The 27,643-nt window shown below is 35.2% G+C and overlaps 1 protein-coding gene and 2 non-coding genes across 3 annotated transcripts; 2 read left to right on the top strand and 1 right to left on the bottom strand.

The window, feature by feature from the left end:
• The first annotated feature begins 642 nt into the window (after nucleotides 1–642).
• On the top strand, nucleotides 643–27,643 carry LOC121419336 (ADP-ribosylation factor 1-like 2). Its single transcript, XM_041613757.1, has 4 exons — nucleotides 643–1,307; nucleotides 18,649–18,825; nucleotides 25,552–25,689; nucleotides 26,209–27,643. Exons 1-4 carry the CDS (start codon nucleotides 1,199–1,201, stop codon nucleotides 26,424–26,426), a joined length of 642 nt encoding a protein of 213 aa, XP_041469691.1. The 5' UTR covers nucleotides 643–1,198; the 3' UTR covers nucleotides 26,427–27,643.
• On the bottom strand, nucleotides 18,021–18,092 carry TRNAD-GUC. Its single transcript has one exon. It is a non-coding gene; the product is annotated as a tRNA-Asp (tRNA).
• Nucleotides 18,370–18,441, top strand: TRNAD-GUC. Its single transcript has one exon. It is a non-coding gene; the product is annotated as a tRNA-Asp (tRNA).

Below are 27,643 nucleotides of genomic sequence, written 5' to 3'. Positions count from 1 at the left end.
GACCCAACATTCAGGAAAGGTTTCATCCCGTGCTATACTTTGGAGCGGCTTTTTTTGTTCTTTTTCTCATTAAGACAAAAATGCTATGCCTTGGAATGGAAATTTGAGTGTAAAAATGGGGGTCCCCTCCGCGGCACATACCTAATATGCATTATATAATGAGTGCCCCCCCCCCGGGGGGTTTTATCCACGTTTGGTGTAGAAGAGATGCGACATTAATGCCCGGCATCAATGTTAACGCACTTACAGCTACAGTATAAACGTCCCTGTGATTGGTCACACAATAATGCATGCACGCCGGTTGCGCACGCTCTAAAAAGTTAAATTTCAACAATCTTCGCTTTACGACGTTGATTGTCAATTCCCTTAAATTGCACTCCCCGATCTGAGAAGCAATGATACTTATAGTCTAGCTATTATATATCGTTTTCAATAGTCATGTTAGAAGGTTTTGTGAAGCTGGTTGAACCTAATAAATACCCGATGATAATGATCGTCTGTTGAGGAAAACAAGAGCGCGATTACTCATAGCCTGTTAACCTCAAAGTGTAACCCAACCGTGATACAGGTTATACATTGCTCGCGACTACTCCTACTCAAAATCTTTCAAAGTGTTAAAAGTAACCGACAAATGGTCACCACTGGCATGACTGGCTGCATCGCATTTCGTGTTTTGAATTCTAGCAACATCTATGAGTATTATTTTTTAATCCAGTACACCTTTTGGATTGTCGGCTTTAATGTACGCCCGAAATACTCTTTGTTGCCACAATATCTTAATCAGTTAATTATTCGTTTTCAATGAGTGGTATACAATTCTTTTACTCAGTAGAAGCTTTGAATAATCCGTTATTTTTCTCGAATCGTCTGTGAGCAGTACTGTTCTAAGGGATACGTCAGTCGAAAATACAACCCTGACAATAATGAACCTGTTCCGTTAGGCCCTTAACTCCAAGTTGCCAACTTTTGAATCCCAGGAAAGCTGCACCATTACGTTGATGTGTGGAAGGAAATAGAAGGAGAAGGGATATCACTGGCCCTTGAAAGATCAGGGGGTTTCCAGCTACACCGTTGGTGGATGTAGGGGTAACCCAGAGGTAAACACTAAACCCTCTATCCTAGAGGGTGTCTCGTCGTAGTCCACGCCATTCAGCAGTTCTTCTCTTCCAAATCGGCAGACAAACATTCTATCTTCATCATGGGGCATGTCATGGGAAAATTATCGGATATTTTGAGTGTAGACTGTAGATTCCCAATCAACGGTGACAGAGAATCAAGGATATTAATGCTGGGTCTAGATGCAGCTGGTAAGCACTGTGACTTTAGATTATTATATTGATATGGAGAGAGAACAAATATATTATATGAATACGGTTTGATGATTTGTGCTTTTGCCCTTGAAAATTAATGTGCAAAAGATGTTAGAGTTTTTATTTTTGGTTTCATGTAAATCACTGTAACTGTACATTGTTTCTATGTTTCACTTCTTCTTCCTCCTCTTCTTCTTCTTCCTCCGCTTATATCGGAGATTAACAGCAAGGTGCTCGACAAAGAATGTCCATCAGTCGTTAATAATTACAGAGAGGAGAGAGATGTAATACGGCTAATATGAAGTTTATAAAGGAAAGTCAATGTAAGCAAAATAAGCACATCATTTTGTTGGGAGGGGACGTAAAGAGAGCATGGGGGTTACACCGCTGTTGTGAATGCATCTCCTTTGGTTGTATCATAGAGAGAGTATAGATTTCATCTGGCAGGCGTTTGCTTCTCAGCTTATTGCAGAAATCTTGTCTGTGAGTGTCTAGGTGAACACATGATGATATAAAGTGGACAACATCTTCTGCTTCTTTCTTGCAGAGCCTGCATTCGACTATTGTGGTCTTCTTTATTTCACTATTACAGTCTAAATACCTCTGCAAAGTTGCCTAAAGTGTATATGAACATGATGAAGGTAGCCTACTCCCAAGTTTAAAAGTTTCCGATTGGATACTCTTCCCTCGATGTTGACAAAATTAACACAGAAGAGACACAGAAGTGCTTACATGTTTAACAAAGTTTTCAGTCAAAACAATGATTGTTTTGCTGACAGTCATGTCTAATTTGCAGTCTTACTTTAACCTCAGTCCATCGATTGACACAACAACATTATTTCATGGTTTATAGTTTTGCAAAACTGATAGATACAACAGCTATAGGATTAACAATGTTAAAGCCATATGACCAAGAGTCACACTTGTGTCAGCTGGGAAAAACATGTTGTTTCAATGTAAAATATTATGTAAAAGTATATGTCCTTAAATGTCTGAAACCAACGATTCGATATCCTTTATTCCTTTTCGTCGCTCATCATACTCCGGTGATTTTAACCATTTACTTATCCTTTAGAAAGTCTGTGAATCTGAAAAGAGGATTTGTATTTATTAAGCCTTTTGTGGGAAGAAGTCCTTCAAGTGCTTGTCAAAAAAAGTGGAGGTACCTTTGTTCAGGAGTGGAAGAATGATGTTTGCTCTGTTGGTATTCATCAACATTTCTCAGGCATGTCTAAGAACAAGTTTGTTCTTACAATACACGTGTATATCAAAGGATGTGCAATGATAAATGATGTTGACTCGTTTACTCGTTTGAGTATCATTTTTACCTTGAATTTTTATATATTTTTTCAATCTTCATTCTGATTTTTATAGCCACCGAGAAGGCTTGGCATAATATAGGCCTAGATAAATACTTAATCATAATCTTGCCTGTTCATTGCGGCGTTGTATCATGATTATGTGTAATCCTGTAATGAGATGTTTAACGGATTTTCTCAGACTTATCTCAATAACAATCCCATAGACGAACTGTGGAAAAAGAAACGTCGGGTATATATAGGGCCTCTTATATGTAAGCGAAAGTAGGCCTATATTTCATCAACCAGAAACTGACCTATGTATGAAAAAAAAAGAATCAGGCACATAAGCATAGCGAAGGAACCGAGGGTTTTGTAAAATATATCTGTGTGAATTTATACCGGGAAATATTATCAAACTTTGACAAAAAAGTTCCTGAGACTATTACAGTCGGGGTGGGGGGGGGTGGGTTGGAAGAGATCTGTTACTGATCTGAGCGGTAATCTACTGAGCTGGAAAAGTTGTCAATATTTGTTATAATCAACCCCGATTTTCTTAGTTTTTTTTGGTATGGTCAACCTCACTTCCAAGCATCATTAAATTTGCTTTTTAGAATAGGGCCACTATATATACTTCGTTGATGAGGACCCGCTTATAGTGGACTTACTACATTGGCGGGACTTGAGGAAATAAAAGCTTATCCAAACTTCACGTCATGAATCTATGTTGATAGATGTCCTTATAGTGATGACTTTAATGACTCATTAATATGAGCCCGAGTTCAAACCTCTGGCAGTGGTTATGTAATCGATTCAAGTTAAAGGGAAATATTTGGGTGTATTGCTTTGTCGCTGAGCCCATAGCGACTTCATCCATAAATCATAACGATCCTGGCTATAGTTATACTAAAATATTGAATTTGATAGTCGGATCCATGATTATAAACACTCCCAACCCTTGTTCTTAATTGAATTTACAATGGCCAGTCAAAGAAGACAAAAGGGACTGAATGTTTTATGGGAGAAATTTTAAAATAGCATAACACAATTTCACTCAAATGTTCTGCTATTTGAATACTAAAATAATTATCGAGTATCTATTTCAATATCATACCTATTGATAAAATGCAAAGACAAAATCTACTTTACATCATAGTTTTCTACATGGAATATCAATCACATCGCCAATGTTCATGAAGAAAACCAGAAAACAAAATAAAAAGCATAACTTCTGCCAATTTTGTTCCTGTTATGGTTTTTACATTTCCAAGATATACAGGAAATTTAATTTTCTTTTACATTTCCTCACTTTTCATTGACCTGTAGCTGTCATCCAACTTGAGGATAACAGAAACCATTGAAATAATATTCTGCCCATTTCATATTTCCACGAACAAAGTACGATTACAGGATGGATAGACGCTACCATGTCTGAAAATATGACATTGATAAGAGTGAGTCAAAATCAGAACCAAATACTTGGTATTCTGCACCCAAATCACCTCGTTTTTTCATTTAGATAATTCGTGTTCTTCAATGTTTAAAGATGTAATTTACAGAGATAATGATATATATTTTAATAAGAAGGCATATTATTAATTTATTGATTCCTTTTCATGTTCTTGTATTTTAAATAATGCTACAAAAAGTACTAGGTTAATAATGTTGTTTTTCCAGAATTTTAAAGCACTGGCTAATTTCGCCATGTAGAGCACCATCATCGTCTGTAAGCCCCTCATAGCAGTGAATCGTCGTATCCGCGAGGTCTCTGAAAAGTTCATTTGGGTTCATATAGGTCGTTAGATATGAACGGAAGTCCGATTAACCAAGAATACATCCTTAGAATTATGAGCATGAAATCAGATGTAGATCCATTCAGAAATAAGCTGGACTGCTGGTGTTGTGTAATAGATTTACTCAACATACTTTGTGTTTATTTATGTCACCTGAATAGAATTTGAAATACACTTTCTTTTCATAAATTTTCGATTTACATATTTCAATGGATTAGCGGATAGACAGCCCATTGAGCTTAAACTTGAAATTTAAAAAAAGTAATTTAAAAAGAAAGAATACAATGTGGACACAAGTAGACGAAAGGAGATAACTAGCATTATATCATCTTAATCAATTTACATCATCATGTTTGACGAGCATAATATTCGGTAGGTTAATTACTAACGTTGTATAAAACTCGATCTATACAGGGCTATTTATCCGTGTTAAGGTTATGGAAATGCAATTTTATCGGTACCATAAGAAATGTATGCATGCCATAATATGCCATTCCTGACAGTGCTGAATATTTAGAGTTTTGTAAATCTATTTCAAATTTCCTGAGGCAAAGTCAAAAAGTAAATACTTCAAAGTTCAAACTGAACCTTTATTAAGGCTATGTCAACTGATCACCTTCCGTGCACTCAGCGTGGAGTGGCGACTCATTATACGGTTTACACCGGTGACCACATCAGGGTATATCTTAGCTGGAAGAAAGAAAAGGACCTCATTACCCCATGTTGATGTTGAAGATTAATACATACTTTACAAACATCTGTAAGCCATATTTACAACTTAAAAACCATCGCAGGCTGACCCAGAGAAAAGTTTTTGATATCGTGTAGAACTCGATCAGCCTATAGCTACGGGCCTAATCTACTGATTTTGAATCTCATTGGTCTAGAGCATCGTTATATTGCTAATATTTCTAACATTTTGTTATCGATTAGGTAGAATCCTCTCCCATCGTCAAACCATTTTTGATGAAAATGACGTTCACCATTTGTATTTTTCATTTTTATTTTATGAAATGTGAGAAATCATTGATATTTTAATTTCGACATCGATTTGCCTTCGAAGTAAAAAAAAAAACGTGTGTGTATGTGCACACAGTTAAAAGTGACTATATGACGGGTCAGCGACTTTAAATGACGGGTCAAATTGTTTTCTTGGTCACAATTTTGATAGATGTGAAAGGGGGGGGGGGGGGGGAGAAGCCTAGAAAGAGATTGATAGATATTTTGAGAGGCATCTATCATTTTATAAAGATGTTTACCCCAGTTCACTTACGGTATAATCTTTGGAAATTCTCTTCTGCATTCTTAACTTCTGAGAAAGACAGGATTTAGATTTAAAATTTAAGTTGTTATTTCCTTTCTTCCTCACAGTGAAGTATAATGCCGAATCTGCTTCTGCTACCCTCTTTTTAAATATTCAGCTGCCCTCTTTTAATTCCATTCGCCGACAACAACATATGGTACACCCCCTCACACACGCACACACCACACCCCCACACACACACATACACCGCCCCCTCTCCCCCTCTCTCTCCACTTGCATCTCCTCCTCCTCCATCTCTTCATCCTTTTACTTCAACACTCTCTTTCTATAAACTTTACACGACCTAAATTTTACTGTTCATATTGCATTTTTTGTCATTATAAAAACTGCCAAGTTCCAAGGTAAACAAGTTTATGATATCGTTATTATATAGCGAACTATGTTTCAAAAGCATTCAGGTTTCCCGGCAAGCTTCCGGAAGCATTTCAAGAAAAATAGAATACATCTGTTTTATGGTCTGATATGAGGTCATGACCTTATATGAAAAATGATTTCCCCTTGGTTTTATAAACTTCGTCCTCATTCGATGTCACCTGAATTCTCTTTTCCCCGCTGTTCCTTTGTTGACTTTTCATTATATCCTTTTGAATTTTTGGGGACGATTTATTGCGACCTCTGGTCGTCCGTACAATAGACACAATGGTACAAAATATAATGTGGGTGGGTCTATTATTAATATAATAATAACTGACCACAGCACGTGGCCTATACTTACCTTTTCAAGAAAGCATTCGCCCTTCTGCAAATGTGTTGAAATCAAATACGATTTTGTGACTAAATCGTAATTTGTGGTTATATGGTTCTCTGCATCTTTCGAATAGACAATCAACTCCACGCAAATAAATCATGGATCCGGATAATGATGTCATGTAAATCATATTTTGCAATATGGTATGGAAGAATTGCATAAAATAACAAGCAACGCAACAACATTTCTTTGCAAATATGAAATTATTGTGAATTCACGATCATCACTGCTGTAAGAAGATATTATATGGGTCATAAACGAAGGGCTATTATCTTTCCAGCCAATTCATTTAGGCCCATTAATTTCATAAAATATACAAAGCAATTATATACAATGAAATGTTGCTGGGGAATAACAATAAAAAATCCAATGGCTTGAAATACAGCGATTCCTCTTGACAGGACATTCAAAATAGTGATTCAAGACATGAGAATGACAATCAAATCTATACAATAAGTCAATTCTTTGAAGAATAACATGGAATGCAACAGTAAAGGAAGTAGGTCCTATACTGTATAAGTTAGGAGATAAACATAAATTTCTGTTTATGTCGTTTAAATTTTGTTTTAAAGAAATATTATTTTGGGAAACAAATCAGCATTCCTTTTAAACTAAAGTCTCAGAAGAGCTAGGTGGGCATCCCCCACACATATATTATTGATTTGTTGATCAATATATCGAATTATTGCAGCTCATAACGACAATGTCATCCTATCTGCAAATAATTTAGGATACACTCTGATACTGTCTGTGTACTGTGCATCTTACAGTGTGAGAAAAGTGTCAAAATTGTTTATCAAAACATGATTTTTTTTCAAATTGTATTATAAAGAAACTTATTTCCATTTCCCTAAAGCCATAAAGTTGACTGTTCCAAAATCAAATAGGGGATGGGGGGGGGGGCTCGATTGCATGATTATCATATGTCATTTTTCACTGAGCCAGTGCAAACCAAAATCTCTCTACAGAGATCAATGTGGTTGTTGAGGTTTTAGGAATGGGGTGGGGGTCATGATTTTACCCATTTATAGATTTTACAAGCAGTTGTGGCGGATTTCACAATATTTCTGCACGTTTGAATGCCTGTATGGGATTAATGTTGATGGTGTCATATTAAGTCTGTGGTGATGGAGGAGACGGGTAGAGGGACATTAAAGGGTTGTAAAGAGGGGAACACTTCGAAAAGGGAACAAGAAATGTTGAGCAAGTTTTCAACTTTCTTTTCACAGCAAGTATATAGCATTGCCTAAAGTTTGTTGGTTGTCGTGTGTCAATGTCGTGTGCTAATACAACCTGGCCAGATGTATGTAGGTGTGTGTGTGTTTTTTTTTTTTTTTTTTTTGGGGGGGCTATGTATATATGAAGACCCGTCTTCAATGTTTTACTCATGAGAACATCTTAAAATGAAAACAAATTTATCTAAAATCTTTTATGTATAAAGTAAAAGAATATAGGCCCTATCTATTTTATTTGAAGTTTTATGATCAACGGTCAATGATTTCTTTCTTCAGACTAAATTGATGATGTTTAGATGTACATGTACATGGGGCCTGGGCGCTTCTAGCCAACAGCATAAACCCCCACAAAGTACATTTTAAAACATACCCATCTTTTATATTCTTATAGGCTGAGCTGACATTCCTCTCACACAATGTTTGTGACACAACGTTCACACAAAGCATGTCATTATAAATGAATGAAACTGTTTTTGGACATTAGATTTTACTGTAATCTCTATATAGAGAATAGTAAAATAATAAACTAGCGCAAGGACTGTTGTCAATATATGAACTGACTTTTGAAATCTTGATTCTTGAACATTTCTCGAATCATTCTTTACCGTTTGGTAGAAAATTCATGAAACTAATGTCAGCTTCTGAGAGCTTCATTCTCTTTCGACTTTTGGTGTATGGGACTTTTTCATGTTCTATATTTTTATCCGTTTGAATACGATAACAGTTAAAATAGTCACTATGTTCATAACCTGTTCATATTATTTCAAGTTGTAAAACACGGAAATCAGTACCTTTCATGCAGTAAATTAAACAAAAAATCGTCAGACATTGTTTTTTCACCGTTGTTCTTTGATGACTTATCAATATATTCTTTCAATTTGGGACGATTTTATTGCGACCTTAACTTGACCTTCTTACAAAGATACAACAAAAAATGTGCAAGAAAATGAGGGGGGGACTATTTTATTGATATAAAAACAGCCGAACATAGCCCATCCATCCATAACAGCATTCTTCTTTCTGCAAAATGTTGAACTCAACTCTGATCGATGATCATACTTTGTACTCAATTAACAAATTGAGATTTGATATTTCGAATAGCTTCAACTCATTTTTTAAATCGGTTGGAGTATTTAAAAAAAAAGAATTGTAGTAACTAGTGTTAAAATATTTGGCTAATTTTTTCTGGTTCCTACTTCTTAAAAAAACATATCGATTATACGATTCCATGGATATGTATAGCAACTGGGAACGTGGAATATAATCATTTATATAGGAGGCATAGGGTTGTTTCAAATATCTTGAAAACAAATTTCATCATTTTTTATAGCAACAGCATTACCAATGCTCAGTGCATATTACTAAACATTGACTTGACATTGGATTGACGTAACTAGATCCGTGGTAGACGAGCAATACTAATTTACTTCCGGAGTGAATCATATTTGACAGGTCAACCCTTGGATGTTGCATATTATCGAGTCTTGTATTATTGTCCCTGTAGCCGATCTAAACTCTGTAAATATGAATCTCGTCTGAATATTTCCCTTTTCTTTCCATGGAAACATTTAGTGATATCTATCTTCCTTTTTAAGGCCGACTTCATCCCCACATGATGCTCAACATTTCTCGCAATATCAGAGGTAAATAACAACAATTATCCAGAAATCATTTATCAGATCTGCATGACATCGTTCATATGCAAATGAGAGATTTGATGACGTCACACACTCACTACTGTTGACAAGAAATGTGAAATTCTCCCCAAAATAATGAGTAGTGTTGTTTGCCTCCTTATCAATCGAAATAATATAATAATCATAATTTTAGTCTACACTGTTAAAAAAACCCTGATTTTACAGAAAAATAAAAGAAGATTTTGCAGAAAGCAATACCAGAATCATTCTTTAAATTCATGAAACAGGAATTTTTCTGCATTTTAACAGAACAGGTCTGTTAGAAAAAGGGGAAAAGAGTGTTTTATTTAAGGAAATTTGTAAGATTACATACACCAAATACCAATTTCCTGTAAGATTACGCAATCTGGTAAGATTACAGGTGTTCTCGAGACTCTGCTGCAGGAACTTCTTTTAGTTTAAGGATAAATTTTCTAACAGTGTATATCACCGTTTTGTGAAAGCAAGAGACTTAATCTATGATTATTGGCATAACTTAATGGTCATTAATTTATTCTTGTGCCAATATATTGTGATTTTTTTTGCTTTTTAGGGATCGACACAAATTAATATTAAAAAAACACGTAAAAAAATATAACAACCTGTATACATCCAGATCTAGTAAATAAACTGATCGGAGTTGAACATTGCCGTTTAGATTTTTTCTCAAAAGAATACCTGATGAGCCTAGGCTATCCTGACCAATTGAATCACTTTTCATCACCTATATGTTTATGCACTTAGTTTGTATAGATTATTAATTAATAAATAATCATTCGATTTAAAATGAAACGAGTAAGTATTAATCAATTTCTAAATACTTCCACTTACGGTCTATCTGACAAGTTGTATCAAGTACCATCAGTTTGAACAATGATTTATTATAACCAGCACTACAAATTCATCAATAAATTAATCTTAAGATTATAAAATAGGTTTTTAAAGTAATTTTCACTTTCTCATATCTCTTTGAATTTCTTATCATAAAGCACGTCTTTGACTGCAGTCTATAAATTTATTGAATTCCGCAAAGAATAAAAAGAAACTGTGATGTATGTTCTTATTCGTAAATTATATTATCTTATAGGATCTTAATTTTATATGGAGTTTATTCATGTGAACATTAACCCAATGACATCGTCCGAATGTTTCAAACAGACACTAAAGTGGTACATCTTTCATTACAAATTAAGTTTAAATGAAAGGAAAATCTGTCATGACTCTGTGTATGTTAGTATTCCCTATTGACATGATGTTCTTTAATGGGCAAATCAACCTTATATCCGCATGCACATATAATTATAGCATCTGTATCATGTATACAGGCCTGTATTTCTTTATAAGCAAGATCACTGATCACAAGCAAATTGTCAATTTCAGCCGTTGGTAGCCAATAACTAGGACCTCATCTGTTTTGTTTCGGATAAATATCACAGAACTGGTGACGATGGTAAATCACACCGCTCCTGTAGCATATCACCTCGGGCTGCAATATCACCACCATTTTAGTTTCCAATGAAAATTGCCTGTAAGCCCGATGGATAACAGGCACAATATTGCTTTTCTATTTTTTTCACCTCAGTTCCTACTATTCTCCTCTCGACGGTTATTTTTCATATTTTTCCTCTTCAGATAGACCGCGACCAACTAGCTGAGTATCTTAAACCATGCCGTATATGTTAAAGTTATATGCGCAAAGTAATAATGAGTGTTTCTGTTCTAATGTTGGTTTATCATGTCGGTAGTCACCAAGAATAGTCACCACGTTTTTATTCAGCAAGAAATTTACCCACATTGTGCTGCACTCAACCCAGGTGAGGTGAATGGGCAAGAATGGGCAATTCCTCGATTGCTCGAGCGCCCAATCAAGGTAGCCGTGCCAAAGCCGGGATAATAATAAGATAATCATGTTAAGCAGGGCCCGCTGGGAGAACAGGTTTCAGAACTGAAATGGCTACCCTTGGTAAAATATGACGTTATTGTTATTATTAGTATTATTATTATTATCATCATTACTATTATTATTATCATTAAAGAGATTTGATAAAATCATAATTAGGAAGGACCATTTTCATGGTAATTTCCCTTCAACCCCAATAAAAATAATTCGAAATTATGACATTTACTTGCATATACATAATTGTGTTTAGATCTATTCAATATTTATGACAAACCTTCAGAGTAGAACTGACTAGATAGCTCCTGAGCTGATACACAGTCATGACAAAAGGTAATAAATATAGGGGATAACAAGTTATCACCATAAGCATTATAAGCGACAATCGTATAGGATGAACCACTACAGACTGACTAACGAACTAATGATGTGTTCTGCAGACAAGCCCCCCCCTCTGATCATGTATACGGCATGCACTGCATTTTAATGCACCGGGGGGGGGGGGGTACACCATGCGAACTTAATTTAGACCAATCTGAATATCAGGACATAGTGATAAAAAACAACTTTTGAACCATCCTCGTTTGCCATATTTCACTCAAAATTAATACATTACATTGCCATTATAAAAAATAGACTAGAAATCTTATCCAGAAAACCATAAAAACTTAAATCAAAACCACTTCCCATTTTCACTCAGCCAACTTGCAACATAATATATGCCAATATTACCTCGTGTTAGTGTAATAGATTAAAAAAGGCTATATCCAATTATCGATTACTGAAAGACTGAGCTTAATCTGATCCTCTAGAGTGAAACGTAATTAGTGACGTCCGGATATTGATATGAAATATTTTGAGCGGGGTATAACGGATAACTCAATGTCATTATTACATACATTCAGGTTCATTCAACTTCTCTTTAACAATGATGCCATGCATTCCATAAACCCACGCTTATGACATTGTGTAAAAACAAATATTGTCTCGTTGGAGCTTCTTTGTGTGAAAGTGTGAGATACTCGGAGTCATACAGCCCATTTTGATCATGACTTGTAATAAGTTGCATACGGCAATTTCCACACTGATTAACTTCAGCTTATTGAATAGATAAACGCACAAAATTTCAAAGAAATTACTAAACATTTGTATGTCTAAATTTGATGCATTTGGTGCATTTTTTAGAAAATGCACCTTATAATAGATACACAAGTTTACAGACATCATTCGTATTATGAGGACTTTATTTACAAGGAATCAGTGTTCAGATCAAAGTATTCTCTTTGACATCACCATTCATTATTTTCATAATAGTAATCATTATTTCCTAAGATAATTGAGCACAGCCATTCTTTTGAATTAAGTGCCCTTGTAGACAGTAAATATTTTTTTTCGTAAAAATAGAACGCAAAAATAAGTACAAACTGAATATGGTTTCGTTTCGTTTCAATCTTACTGCACTCAAATGACGAAGCTATTTTTTTGTAGCTCACTGTTTTGGGCGGGGAATCTCATTTTAAAGTATACGCGTGGCGGAATTCCGGTAAAATTAACGGGAAGGTCGCGGGACTGTTTTTCACCCTATCCCCACAAAATAAGATGATGAGATCTAGGGTAGCCTGTAGTATAATTTATTTTCAAGAAATATTGACCTAGCAGTTAAAGGTCAAGTTTGACTGAAGTTAGGTTTCGTAATAATATATGCACTCACGCGTTTAGGCTTATAATCTTACATAAGATCATTCAATCAAGTTTTCTTTCGCCAACAAAATATGACAAGGGAAATTTTATAATGACCATGATTTACGCAGTATGAAAACTGAGGTTTATAATACCCAATTTGCCTTTTAATTTGAATTTATTTGTTTCGTTCATTTATTCATACATTTCAATATACGAATATATATGATAAATATGATAAATATGATAAACGAAAATCCACAATATAATGCAAATTTTGAGTCACTTAGTGAGCGCGCTCGGTTGCCAGGTATACTAAACGGATGTGTATCTAACTGATCAAATAATGCGAGCGCGAAGCGCGAGCTGAAAACTGTTGATATTCAGACCTAAAAAGGGACAATATAATCCAATATTTCTATCATGATGCGTACCCGTCTCTCTAAACAATGCGAGCGCGAAGCGCGAGCTAATATTTATATAATATATATACAGCAAAAACTGTAGTGTTAACCGGTGTACATAGAGGACCACACCAGTTATTTTACACCAGTGTTGAATTGGTGGTGTTAGTTTTACACCTATAAGTGTTATTACAACACCTTTTGATGTTACATTTACACTCGTTGGTGTTATGTTTAATCTCTAGGGTGTAATTTTAACACCTCAGGGTGTGGTCCTGTATTAACACCAATTGGTGTCAGTTTTAACACCGCAGTTTTTACAGTGTATATATTGACCCCAAACAGGGAAATTTTAAGGACTATATTTCAGAAATCCATTAAGATTATACATAATCTCACCATAGTCATATCATGCGAGTGCCAAGCGCTTGCTGATTTTGTTAGAAGTACCTATATAAACATGAAGCACTTGTAGTCATTGTAATCATAATTAACATACGCATCTCACTAATCAAATATTGCGGCTGAAAATTTAGGAAATTCAGACCTGAAGAGGGGCATTTGAAGGCTTGTTTCTAGGAATTCACGAAGACCATACGTATTTCACTGATGCGAGCGTGAAGCGCGATTTTTTATATATTGACCCAAAACAAGGATATTGCAAAGACTATTTTTAAGGAATCCATTAAGAGTATACATATCTCATCATAGTCATCTAATGCGAGTGCCAAGCGCTTGCTGATTTTGTTAGAATTGCATCTAAATACACGAAACACTTTTTGTAGTCATTGTTATCATGATCATGCTACGCATCTCACTAATCAAATATTGCGAGCGTGAGCTGAAAATTTAGGAAATTCAGACCTGAAGAGGAATTCACTAAAAACATACGTATTTCTCTAATAAAATGATGCGAGTGCAAAGAGCGAGCTGAAAATTTTTGATATCCAGATCAGAAAAAAAGGGGGAAAAGGGACATTTTAAGGACTTATTTTTGGAATTCATGGAGAGCAGACGTATCTCACTAATCCAATAATGCGAACGTAAGCATGGAAGAAAATGTTTTATTATTAAGACCTTAAAATGAGGCAACCTTAAGTAGTCATGAAAAAGAAGCATATGTCACGACATAAAACAATAATAACTCGAAGAGCGAGGTAATACATTTGGTGTGTATTGACTTGAAAACGGGCATTTTTAGTACAACAGGATTATATATCTCGTTAAACAGACAATGCGAGCAATATGTTTCACAAAGTTATGAAAAAATGTTTCATTAATATATTATAACATAATTATAATATAACATTATAATGAACAATAATTTCTTTCCCATTACGTTTCTCTTCCTTTCTCCTTTTCCCCGTTATTTTTTTTTTATTTTTTTTTTTGGGGGGTCAGCCGATGGGGGGGGGGCACGTGCCCCCATGCCCCCCGTAGTTACACCACTGGTTTCATCAAGTTCATACGTTATTGAAATGATATTAACCGACACCATCGAACATGGTAAACGACATAATAAGGAGATTTCATAGCGAATGACTGTGTAATGACCTTTACATGATATAAACCAAGGTTAAGATATGGTCTATTACTTCCTTTCCAATATCATTATGTTTGTTGACACAGATATGTAACATATGGAAAAACCATCGATCCATCCATCCATCCATCATGTATCTCTCCACAAGTACTGTCTCCACTGTAAAAAATATTGGGTTAATTTTAACCAGCACGAGGGTAATTATGTGTCCAGCCGATTTGGGGCAGTATTTTTCCCAAGACGGGAAGCATAAAATTTTCATCAAACTGGATAAATAAAAATGCCCAAAAGAAATACCCAATGTTGGTCGGACACATAATTACCCTCATAGAGCATTTTTATCCAATATTTTTTCAGAGTGCTTTATTATATCTATCCATCTTCTTTCCCATTGTATCCCTCCCCATTTTCACTACCAATTGTATAAATAATATACTGTATACAGTAACCGAAATTTAAATTTAGTCGATGATTTTAGAAATTATGGGGAATGAGGGTTTTGAAAAGTATGTTCAAATATGTTCATTAAAGGACAAGTCTACCCCAAAAAAGGGTTGATTTGACTTAAAAGAGGGAAAAAATCAACAAGCATGACACTGAAAATGTCATCAAAATCGGGTGTGTAATTTGAAAATTAAGACAAATTAGAGTGCATTGTGTAAATCCTTGGCCCCGTCTTATAAAAGTTGGGATCGATCCGATCAAAGCCAGCGATTAACATTAACATCTAAACTGAATGTTTGTTCAAAATGTTTTCTAGATACATGTATGATGTATAATATATTCATACATTCATTGTTTTTCTTGAAAATTCACTGTGCTTTTTTACAAAGGACATTGTGCAAATTTCCCGTAGTAAAAATTATGAAATTGATGGATTTCCATACAGCTGACGTCATTGGCGGCGGAGGCCAAAAATTTTAGAGGGGGACCACCAAAATTTGTTGACAAGCAAGCAAAAAAAAAGGTTATTAATCAAACATTTCAGGGGGGACGTAGGAAAAAAAATGACAAGCAAAACAAACAAAAAAAAGGTTATGAGGTTGATCGGATCAATCGACAATCGTGGAGGTGCCGCGGCCGAGTGGTCACATGCAGGCGCCTGACTATAAAGTCCGGGGTTCGATCCCCGTGAGCAAAGCATTTAATGTACAATGCTCTTTTATCCTGCTTTCAAATAAATGGAAATGCTATATGCATTGTTGTTAACTTGTTGTCATTACTTTCTTAATTTGCATCCGATTTTGATGAAATTGTCAACGTCGTGCTTCTAGTTTGATTTTTCTCTATTCAAATCAACCCTTTTCTAGGGTGGACTTGACTTTTAATTCACAATTAAAAAAAATAATTTTGCTGACTTTACCGTCGATATACATGAATAACCAACATATTTTTTTTAACCAACTATTCTTATATTATACCTTTCATAAAATTCTAAATTTCACAATAAACAATATGAATGTCAATCCAGATGCTCAATTATTCTGTCTTAAACCCGCTTTATGGATTTATTTTGTAGCGGCAAGCGTCTGTTTAACGTATATGACCTTTGAACTTGTCATCGGAAGCTGCCGTCTGTTTTCAAAGTCACGATCGAGGTGTCTGTAAAGACCATTTAGGCGCGAAAAAGACGAATCGATAATGTAAGAAACAGACGATGGTGTTGCATGAAATGATATCATGTCGATAGAGTAAAAACATACCGCTGAATCACAGCAAACCGTTATTGGTTAAACAGACTTCACACTAGCTAAAGATTATTTGATAATATTATAGTAAAAAAATCGTTATAAATTTAGTTTCATAGTGATCAGTTTAGTCTCGTGCTAATTCTTCAGATCTAGAATGCCAAATCCGTTGGCTTGGGGAATATCTAAGGCTGTTGACGGATGCCACATTATGACCAAACGTTATGCATTATCCATTTTAAAAAGCTCGGGAGAGGTTTGCCAGAGATAGCAATGCATGAAAGCTGCAGAAAAAAAATAAATCCAGTGCAGGAATGGAATGGGATGAAAATTTCAAATTCATATCTGCATAAATTTGATTTTTAATGCTGCATAATACTTTCTCATATCGATTCAACTAATTTTTAAGAGTGTTCACATTACCAAGAGAAGAATAAACTTTCAATCTTATCATGCTTATAATAAAATGAAAAAATAAAATAAAATAAAGAATCAGTCAATGGAAAGTGATATAACAGTATACACACCTTTGTAAGAGTGAAATAATACCTGAAATCAAATTAAGTAAACTTAACTAAAGCTGTATAAGGCTTTCAAATTGCTTACAGGTTGATAATTATCATGAAATCTATGATTAATGGTATATAGACAAGACCCACTTCCTTCAATAACGCAGATAAATCGCTCTAAATCGACCCTGATTAAGAACTGTCCAAACATTAAGCATGCAGGCTGACACACTTTCGTGAGGAAGAAACGAAATTAGAATGACGAAATACAAGTGATCAAAGTTGTTACTCTGAGTTTAAATTCGTTTCATACAAAGATAAAGAACTTCTAGTTTATAAATTAAATTAACATTTTGAAAAAAAAAAACAGTGTCTCGTTGGCGAGGAATCGAAGCCCGGTCTTCCGCTTGACAGGCGGAGATACAACTATACATGCTATAGTACAGTACCAAGCAATTATTGCTTGTTGATGTGCAAAAAAAAGTGAGAAAACTCCTCTGCTTGTTGTTTTCTTATCCCGCTATATTACATCCACTTAAAAAATTGAATTATTTTCCTTTGAACATTACTAATACATTCGTAATCCAAATGGACCCTATAACAATGAAGCAGGTTCCAAATCTATTTTGCCGTAAAAGTGCAGCCTCCTAATAAAAAGAGCGTCGTAATATTACATTTGTGAAGATAAAGATCGTATAACATTCATGGGGAATTTCTTTTGCACTATACGTTTACTTTTTTCTTTGTGCGTTATTTCTGGTATAAATTTTGTCTTTCGTTTTGTTTAGGCCAAGCCTTTGTTGTCGTTATTCTCGTTAGGCAAATTATAATAGTCAACATATTAATATTAGATATGGGTAAATAAGAGTGATCAACATTGTTCATTTATATAATGTTCTGGCATAAAAACGAAGACTCCTTGGCGGGGAATCGAACCCCGGTCTTCCGCGTGACAGGCGGAGATACTTACCACTATACTACCAAGGAATTGCTTAACTCTGTATGTTATGTAAACTGTGTGTTATTTAATGGAAGTTCTAAAGCAAACCATCTTTTGGTTTCATTGGATGAGGAAAGTTCCTAGGTGATACACGCTAGGCCTATATTCTTCCTTATCTTCACACCGGAAAATATAGGCCTACATTTACATCAGCTTGGCAGTAAATAATGTGTTATAATAATCATTTTTGCCAACGAAACTGTTTGCTTTAGCCTCCATTACTTGACGCATGTGTAATCTAGATTAATAATCTTGACAAGTAATTCCTTGGTAGTATAGTGGTAAGTATCTCCGCCTGTCACGCGGAAGACCGGGGTTCGATTCCCCGCCAAGGAGAAATTTTTGTTTTTAATTTTATTTAGGGGCAAGAGCATTTTGCTGTGTATTCATTTTCTATTATAGGCCCTAAAAGCACCGCAACTTGTCAAAGCACCCCTTTAGTCTAATGATGATTGCACTTAAAGTACAATTTCTCTTGAGATATTTTGCTTTATTTTTTTAAACAAATGATTTTTAATACTTTTCTCTCTCTCTCTTGTCCAGGAAAAACAACTATATTATACCGAGTAAAGTTTAATGAGGCTGTCACGACTATACCAACAATAGGATTCAACGTCGAGACAGTGACACCGGTTCCTAATGTTACATTATGTGTGTGGGATGTTGGTGGACAACAAAAAGTACGAGCTTTATGGCAACACTACTTCTGTGAAACACATGGTAAGGATATGAAATAAAGAGAAAAGGCCTATTCTCATTAATTTTTTTCTGTCTACTATATTTTAGGGGAAAAACTGAGTTTCGAGTTGATGCCCAATAAAAGAAAGGGGAGCGTATACATGTTGCCATGGCTACCAGCGCGCTAGTTTAAAGCATGTTTAGTGTTTTTCTTGGTAAATTTTAAAAATGTTAGCTCCTCATACATTTTGGGCATTATATCTATACAGGGCCCTGTGTCCACGGAGGATTATTGCATTGTTACTGGGGGTGCTGAGCATTGTCACAGCACCACCAGTCCCGTAGCCATGTCCGTGTATCTATCACTCTTTCATGTATATATCAACAAAGTATTTCAATAATAGTATACGAGTGTCTATAACAACTGACGATCTCCTCCTAGAATCACCCTACTTTATTGGAGTTAAGAATTATGTAGGCCAGTGCGGTCTTATCCTGTTTCATGTACAAGAGTCAGAGTATGGTAACTTGAACAACTTCTTTAACTTGGAGAATATCCCGGGAGAATATATGGGTACTTGTTTTTCGACCAAAGAAAATAATCTTGATGAGTTGCTGTTAATGTGTTCTAGCGACGCCCATTTGGCCATGGAGTTCGTTCATGTTTTCTTACGATGAAGGTGCTTCGCATTATGAACTGAATAAATCCAGGACAGGCCTATCGACCAATTTTAAAAACGAGAGATCTGTCTGGTTTTGTACGACCTTCTATATAGAACATCTTACTAAATAATATGAACATTGGTCGCACGGTGTTCGTAACATTTCGTAATGGCATTTGTTACCCTATGGCTATAGGGCATTACTAGTGTTGAAGCCTGTACAATGTGGTGATGATAGTGTATTTTTAAAGGTGTTGGAATGACGTATTAAGGATAGGGACTTGTGATCATTCCTTCACAAACATACATTCGGAAAGATCAAACAGACTAAGTGGTGATCGAAAGTATAAGGGTTTCTTTTCAAAACATCTTTGCACTTTGTATTTTACCCACCTATTACCATTGGGTCCACTCGCCTCTAATACGATTGTTGAAATATCACAGCATTCTCTTTTCTTATTTTAAGTTTAATAACTGGCACAGAAATCGGGCAATTTAAGCCTAATTCTTGTCGTTACTCCAATTCAAAGCAAAACCCGTCCAAATAAATACTCTTAACAAGAGAGTGTCTCAAATATATGGCTCTTCCTCTTGAAAGAGGGTCGTGGGAACTATGTAGAATAGATTGTGGGTGAAATACGAGACAAGTTTATACTATACTGGAGTTTTAATATCACATGACTTCCATTTACTTTCCCTTGTAACCCTTTGGCTCACTGGTGTGTCTTTTTGTGGAAGGGGGGGGGGGTTCCCAAATTTCCACTAAACGAAAATATTCAATAAATCATTGTATTGTTGTTCCAACATTATATTTTCTGATAATTTTCCTTGCTGAGAAGTTTGTTTAATCTTACGATTTTAGTTTAAACCAGCAGCTCGTAGATTGGATCTATCAATAATACTAATTATCACCCGTATCAGACATCTGAGCTGGTTATTTACAAAACCGTATTGCCCTACATTTTCTGAATATCGGGAAGGGTAGGTATATTGTTTGTATTTTCCTCGGTCTCAGTGCGCGTATTTACTTTGCATGCAGAGACGAAGCAAAATATACCTTTGTATTTTCCCTGGTCTCACATCCGGGAATTTGTGGATGCGTATTTAAGAGATACGCTTCATAAGGATCCGCCCACCAACAATATACGTCATAATAAAGACAACGCTGGATCCGAGCGCTTGCAAGTACGTCATAATGGTAAAGTGCAGAGCCTAGACCGATATTAACATGACACAATAGAACTCTATTTTTAAAAGAAATATCCCCATTATCATGATTTTTGCTCTAGATATCTGATTTGGATGATAATAAAAATATTGACTGGCTGTTCTTTCGGGGAACATCAAATATATTGCCCTTAAAAGACCCATATTGCCCTCGTCTAAAGACTCGGGCCAATATGATTCTTTTGCTGGCAATATATTTGATGTTCCCCTCAAGGCCAGTCAATATTATATAAATATATGCGCCTCTGTAAAAAAATAAGAAATTGCCATGGAAATGTTTATAAGTATAGTTGTTCGAAGTCTAATAAACATTAAGATAATAGGCTACATAAATAAATACCCATTAACACATGCCTTACATTCGAGTCATGTCCATAATTCGTTGGTGGATAAATTATTGTCATTATATTTTCCCTGCGCATGATAACCATTTCAGTATCATTTCTCTGCATTTTTCAATTTGCAAACTCAATTTCGAAAATGTAATAGCGTACTTTGTCATGTTGTAACACGAGAATTACGGCAGACTATATTGCAATTGCCTTGACATAAACCGGTCTACCTCTTTACTGATATGATTTATGTGAACATATTTCTCGTCTGAGATCACAACGTGATGTTTGCATCTGAAAGAATTTTGATTGGGCGCTGTTTTATATCAGACTCGTTCTCTGCTATTGTCATGATTCCCAAGGTTCTCATAACATCCAAAAATAAAACGCAATTTAAAATCAGAGACTGAAGAACTATGAATATCTGAATGATGGTGTAATTCCCAGCACCCGCCGATATCATGAAAGACATACACTTTAAAAATATTGGGTAAAAATGCTTCATGAGGGTGTCCAACCAACATTGAGCATTTTATTTATCCAGACGTGATGAAAATTTTGCCCATTCTAAAGCAATTGTTGCTTATTTTTAATCTTTTTAGACAATATGCTTCCAGCACTGGGTAAAATACTGCTCCAAATTGGTAGGACACATAATTACCCTCGTGCTGGTTAAGATTTTACCCAATTTTTTTTTTTACAGAGTATAGGCCTACAAAATTTAAGTAAAAATGGGGTAAATGAAACAAGTGAAGAAGCAATATGGTAAGTCCATGGTGCATGTATTTCATCGCAAGTCTTTTTATAATTTAGTTTTGATTTAATATCAAGTTACTAAAAATTCCTTTGAATAAAAAGAAAAAATCTGTTATCGAATCATTTTCTTTTCCTTTCCTCAATCCACAGTAACAACAAAATTAAATAACAGGTATAAATTATATATTACTGAACTTGCGTTTAATGTAAAATTTTTGTAACAAATCTTAGAAACAGAACATTGCTATTTGAATTTTAGCATTTTGTTTCAAATTTCAATAATCTGTTCATAGAGTAAACCAAGTTGTATTAATAGCGTTTTTACTGTACTGTGCCAGGCCTATATGTCATAACAGTTTTTTTCCTTTTAATTAAAGTTCATGATAATGTACATGTATATTACAACAGTCACTTATATGATTTAATTTATTCAGTCCTTCATTCAGAAACTTCATATCGAAACTGAGTTACCAGTGTCCGATTTGCTTTTTGTAGAGGTGTTCTATCTATTCTTAGACGTTTATTAGTTGAAAAAAATCTGATAAATTCTGTACAAGGGTCACTGCAGCCAATGCGTGTTTGTTATGGGTGTGATGAATTTGATGTCAGCGTCTGACACGTATAGACACTGATTAATTAGTTTCAGACTCAGCTGTCAACTTTACATTAGATATTTTTTTAAAGGCGAGATGCTCTGGAGGGTGGGGTGGACTCCATGTTCAGTAAAGACATCCTTGATTGTGAATCATGGGAGTGCACAACATTGTTCCACAGTGATAAACAGGGCAGAGACATGGATATTGGGGTCCTGATTTAGGTGCCCCATTCCGGGGGCCCCATTGGGGTCTATTGATTTGAGCTTTCACAATAATCCTCTTATCATGCTTATAGTCAATATACTAGTATTTCGATACCTCGTACCTACTTCTTTACTTTCATATTTCTCGAGGGTTATTGGCCTCAATTTCCATCTGAAAAAGACATTTCTTGAATGGAATTCCATCTAATGGGAAATGAAAGTTTCTGGCCGATATTATGATGCATCCCGCTGGATGTGAATTCTTCAGGTCAGATGTCAAGTTGAATATCAGTATTCTCTCATCCCCTGAAGAATATTCAGATCATAACACAGAAAGGGTCGCAGGAGATCACTTCCAGTAGTTACTCGACATCCATTCCTCTCGGAATATATTTATTTTTCCCTGAAAATTCCAACTGTGAGCTTTGTCGTCGTTGTGATCTATTAACCACCATCTTCCCTGCTCTGACAGGACACGGAGAATCAGCACGACAAATCTTTTTTGTATCTTCTGAGATTCAGTACGTGGGGGTCTGTTTTAGGAGTTGTTACATTATTAAGGGAATTGTTAGTGAGAATTCACTGCTTCATTTAATATTCCCATAAGAAAATAAAAATAAAATCCAATATTGCGCATTGTTGTCACATTATTTTGTGCCTCCTTTGTGCTCCAAAGAAAAATATGATTGTGTTTGATTACCACCTCTGATCTGATAGGGAGGGGGGGGGGCTAAATCATGAGAATAACATTATTTATAGAAATAATCATCATTTTATGGTAATATGGACATGGTAAAGAAAGGCGTATTTTCTTGTAATGAGTCTATCTCTTTTTTCGGGGAGGGGGGGGGGGTCTAAAGACCAGAATTTCTTCGGTTATGATACATGCCACAGTACTTATTAATGAAATAAGGAATCGAAATGTAAATCATGACTTTCCTCCATGATCAGAATAAGAAAATAAGTTGCCTGGATTCAAACGTCAAGTTCAGACAGTTTAGCCATCCCTTAAACATGTTAAAGGGGTTCATTTTGGGTGTGACATTTATAGCATTGTGCTTAGTCATTCAGTAATTATACCTATAATCGTGGTATGATTCATCTGTCAAAATCAAACTTTTACTGACACTCTGAAACATTACGTTTCGAAAGGCTCACATTCAATTCCAAATTATAAATATTTCTAATTCGTTTATTTGTGGTTTTTCATAGTTGCAAGTAAATGATCAAAACCCAAGCCCCAAGCACGTCTACTGTTGTAACCAGAAGATAATGCAAGTACGTTGCTTGGGGTCCGCAAGGGAGGGGGGGGGGGGGAACATTGATGGAAACACTTGAAGAATCAACATTATTAAGGAATCAAAATGGTTTACAAATATGACATTTACTCATTGGGCCTAGATAAGCCTTGCATGATTAATAGCTGATAAATTTATACTTACCGTTTTTATAGACCTCTATAATGGTACATGTAAAAGTGTTTTCGTGATAAACCACAGATAATGTTCACAACAGTGTCTGACTTGTCAGCTTTGAAACATAATTGAAAATAATAAAAGGGGTTTGTGAAAAACAGAAGATGTCTGATATTGATGGGGAGAGGCTGCTCCAACAATGTCCTTTACATGACCTTGATAAGGGCCAAGTCAACCTGCTGTGTTGGGCCATCATGAGCAATCTATTGTGATGGAAACGAACATTTCTTACCCATTGGGGGCTCAATCGGGGCTACATACTTATCATGGGATGTCATCCTTTTAAAGAGGTCGAAATGTTGTTCAATGTAGTGAAAATAGACACAATGATTATTAGATTTGGTACATTACATGTAAATGGATTCTTTAAAATATAATTCTACTGATGATCAATTCGTCTGATTTATTATAATTAGCATGTGTTACAATTGATATGATTGTTCCAGTAATCACAATGGATTTAATGGACCATCTGAAATAAGGATCTGGGTTAAGAGAAAGGATTCGACTTTTATTCTAAAGATTTTGATATATACCTTAGTTCATGCCCCCTTCTAAAAATGGAATCAATTGCTGATACCGATTGGAAATCGACTATATATTAAAATTAACGGGTAGAAGAGCGGATGTGGTTTCTTTGTTTCTCCTAGGAATATTGTGTGTTTTGTAGCTCTATTCATTATAAACTCTTTTGTTGAGAGGTAATGAACGGTAACTCATCAAGTTTCAAAAATTTTGTTTTCGATGCCTCTTATTTAGGATCGTAAAATACATCTTTTGAAAACCATGTACCCGAACAAACAATCACCCTTTACAATGGAAAGAAATTGTGCACACCAGTAGAGTTTGCGTTCGGTCAGATGTTTTTTGCTTTGATCAGTTGGTGCATGGTTGATGTAAATTGGGCCTATTTTTACTTTGATGAAAAGACACATATTGCGGTCGATTGCTATCAGTGTTAACCCCGTTCCTCAAAACGTCTATATTTGTGTTAATTTTTCAGAGAATCACCCACAATCTGACAAAGATGGATCTGAAATATTGATACAGACCTCTCATTCTCACGATCCAAATAAATGCTGATAATTACGTTTTTCCCTTTCGGTGAATTTGCTCATCACACTTGTGAAGCAACTCATTGCAGCTTTTCTATAAGCCTACTTTCATTAAAAGTAATTTAGAGACCCAGATTTTGAGAGATTAAAGAAAAATCATCTCCTACATCTTTAATCAGCATGCAGCTCGATATGGTATGAACATTAAAGAGAATTAATAACTATTTAGATACCATTGAGAACTGTTTTTGGACAACAAAAAAGTAGCAGACAAGGATCTCACTTTCATCTATATATGTTTTTTTTTCAACAGTTGAAACGTCTATTTATTATGGTAACCAAAATTTTGAAAAAAATGCGTAATAGTTTATACGAATGGAAATGCAGCAAATCATTCTTTGAATCTACATTATTCCAATTATGTCTCTTTTTTTACCTATTTTTCTTTTCCTTCATACATAGGTCTGATATTTGTGGTGGACAGTGCAGATAAAGCGAGATTATGGGAAGCGAGAGATGAGCTTTTAAGGGCGCTAACAAATCCATACATGACACCAGGTATCCCAGTGCTTGTTCTAGCAAACAAACAAGATCTCCCAGGTAATCACTTAACTTCTGATACCTCTGAAACGGCACTAAGGTTTAACTGTTTCACAAACTCTTCCTCTTAACAAATATTATTTGTCTTAATTAATTTTAAAGTTCCCAAAATGACACGTGTGTTATAATAGCACCCATATTCTACCACCAGTTGCAGGCCCTATACAAAAACGAACCACCCCCCCCCCAAAAAAAAAAAGAAAAGAAAGAAAGAATGAGAAAACAGGTGATAAAGGTAAAATGATTTTTAAAATTTAACATCAGACTTTTGTGTTAATAACAGATCAGTGAATAACATTCTCAACAGAAGTAAAATTTCATCGAATGTGACTATTATTTAAATATAGTGTCGTGAGAATGTAGATCAGATGTCATGTATTCCTCTGGATGTAATGAAATGTGTGTGTGTTTTGCATTGAAAGTTATTCTATGGCTTGTCTAATATAATTCATATATTCTCTGTTTTTTTTCATTGTCCCATCGGTCTCCATCTCTCTTCAACCATTCCCATGACACCAGGTTCTTTAACAGCATCAGAGATAACCGATATAATGGACTTAAAACGACTTTCCCCAAACCACCCCTGGTATGTACAACCAACACAAGGAAACACTGGAGTAGGACTGCATGATGCTTTCAAGGTGCTAGCTAGGATGGTGAAGCAATTTCATAAGGACTTGACAAAGGCAGAATTGTTAAATCGACACGAGAATGGACCAGATGCCACTGAGGTGTAGGTCAAGTTCACCATCATCAGAGAGAACTGCAAACCTTTGGAAGACTCTCGCCTGGATCGTAGATAGTGGATCTGCGATCGTGAGGAACAGAACTGCAAACACCGACAGTCTGCAATATGGATGGCTTGTAGCGTCTTTGAGAGTCTTTGAGACATGAGTGATATTTTAAACAAGTCACAGTGTACGAAAAAGTAAAGAATTCAGGTTCATAAAACCTAGGCATGCTATGATGCTAGCTAAAAGATTCCTTGGGTTTGACGCAAGCACTAGCAATGAAATGGTTTCCATGGCTCTTGCATTATTGATGTTGAATGTTTAATAGTCGGCAGCCGAGCAATTGATCTGGAACAAGCATCAGACTGTATACAGCAATGAAGCTGAACATGACAATCCCTGAAGAGGATAAAGTATTTTGCAATCAGATGCATTAGAACAACTGGACGTTTCCGTTTTATGCATTGATGTGGCGATCAAAACCATTCCTGAAACATACTTTGGATTCGAAAAACAAATAATTGTCTACGCATCCAAGTAGCAAACCTGGAAAATATAGATGCATATATATTTCTGATAATCAACGAGTTTGTCAAGGTGATAAATCACATTACTTATCAGAGTTTAGCATGCAAACACCAAGAATTTGAAATGTAACACAAGACTGTCATGACTAACATGAAATTGATCTTAATTGTTTGTTAATGTGAAAATAATGTAGAAAATTGACATTGTTCATTGAGAATTGTATTCTCTGTTTTTGTTAGGCGAAAATAAATCAAATGTACAAAATTAAAGTCTGAAGATTGTGAAGAGTGCATAGGAATTTGAACATGGCAACGGATCTTGAGAATTATAAGATGAAACAGACAGTATTGCCTAAATACAATAAATGACAAGAAAATGGAGAATGGTATGTTTTATTATCATCATGATTGAAGAGGAAATTTCAAATTCACTGATAGAGGCTTACCAGAAAATTACACTCTTTGTGCATTATATCAATTCTGAGCAGTTAAAAATGAAATTATGCATTGACTCTAAATATTGCTTTGAATCTTTAAGTGTTGTATTTCTCTTGCAAATTGTTCAGTGGCACACGAACATAATGAACCACACTAAGAGTTTCTTTAAACGATGGGCATTATAATGATGTAGATGTAACAGTCTCATGAACACGTTTCAAATTTCCGACAATCATCGTTAAACAAAATAAAGAATTT

Source organism: Lytechinus variegatus, chromosome 7, assembly GCF_018143015.1.
Source record: "Lytechinus variegatus isolate NC3 chromosome 7, Lvar_3.0, whole genome shotgun sequence".
Taxonomy (NCBI): Eukaryota; Metazoa; Echinodermata; class Echinoidea; order Temnopleuroida; family Toxopneustidae; genus Lytechinus; species Lytechinus variegatus.
Note: the sequence above shows the minus strand (reverse complement) of the source record. Positions and strands in the feature narration are given on the sequence as shown.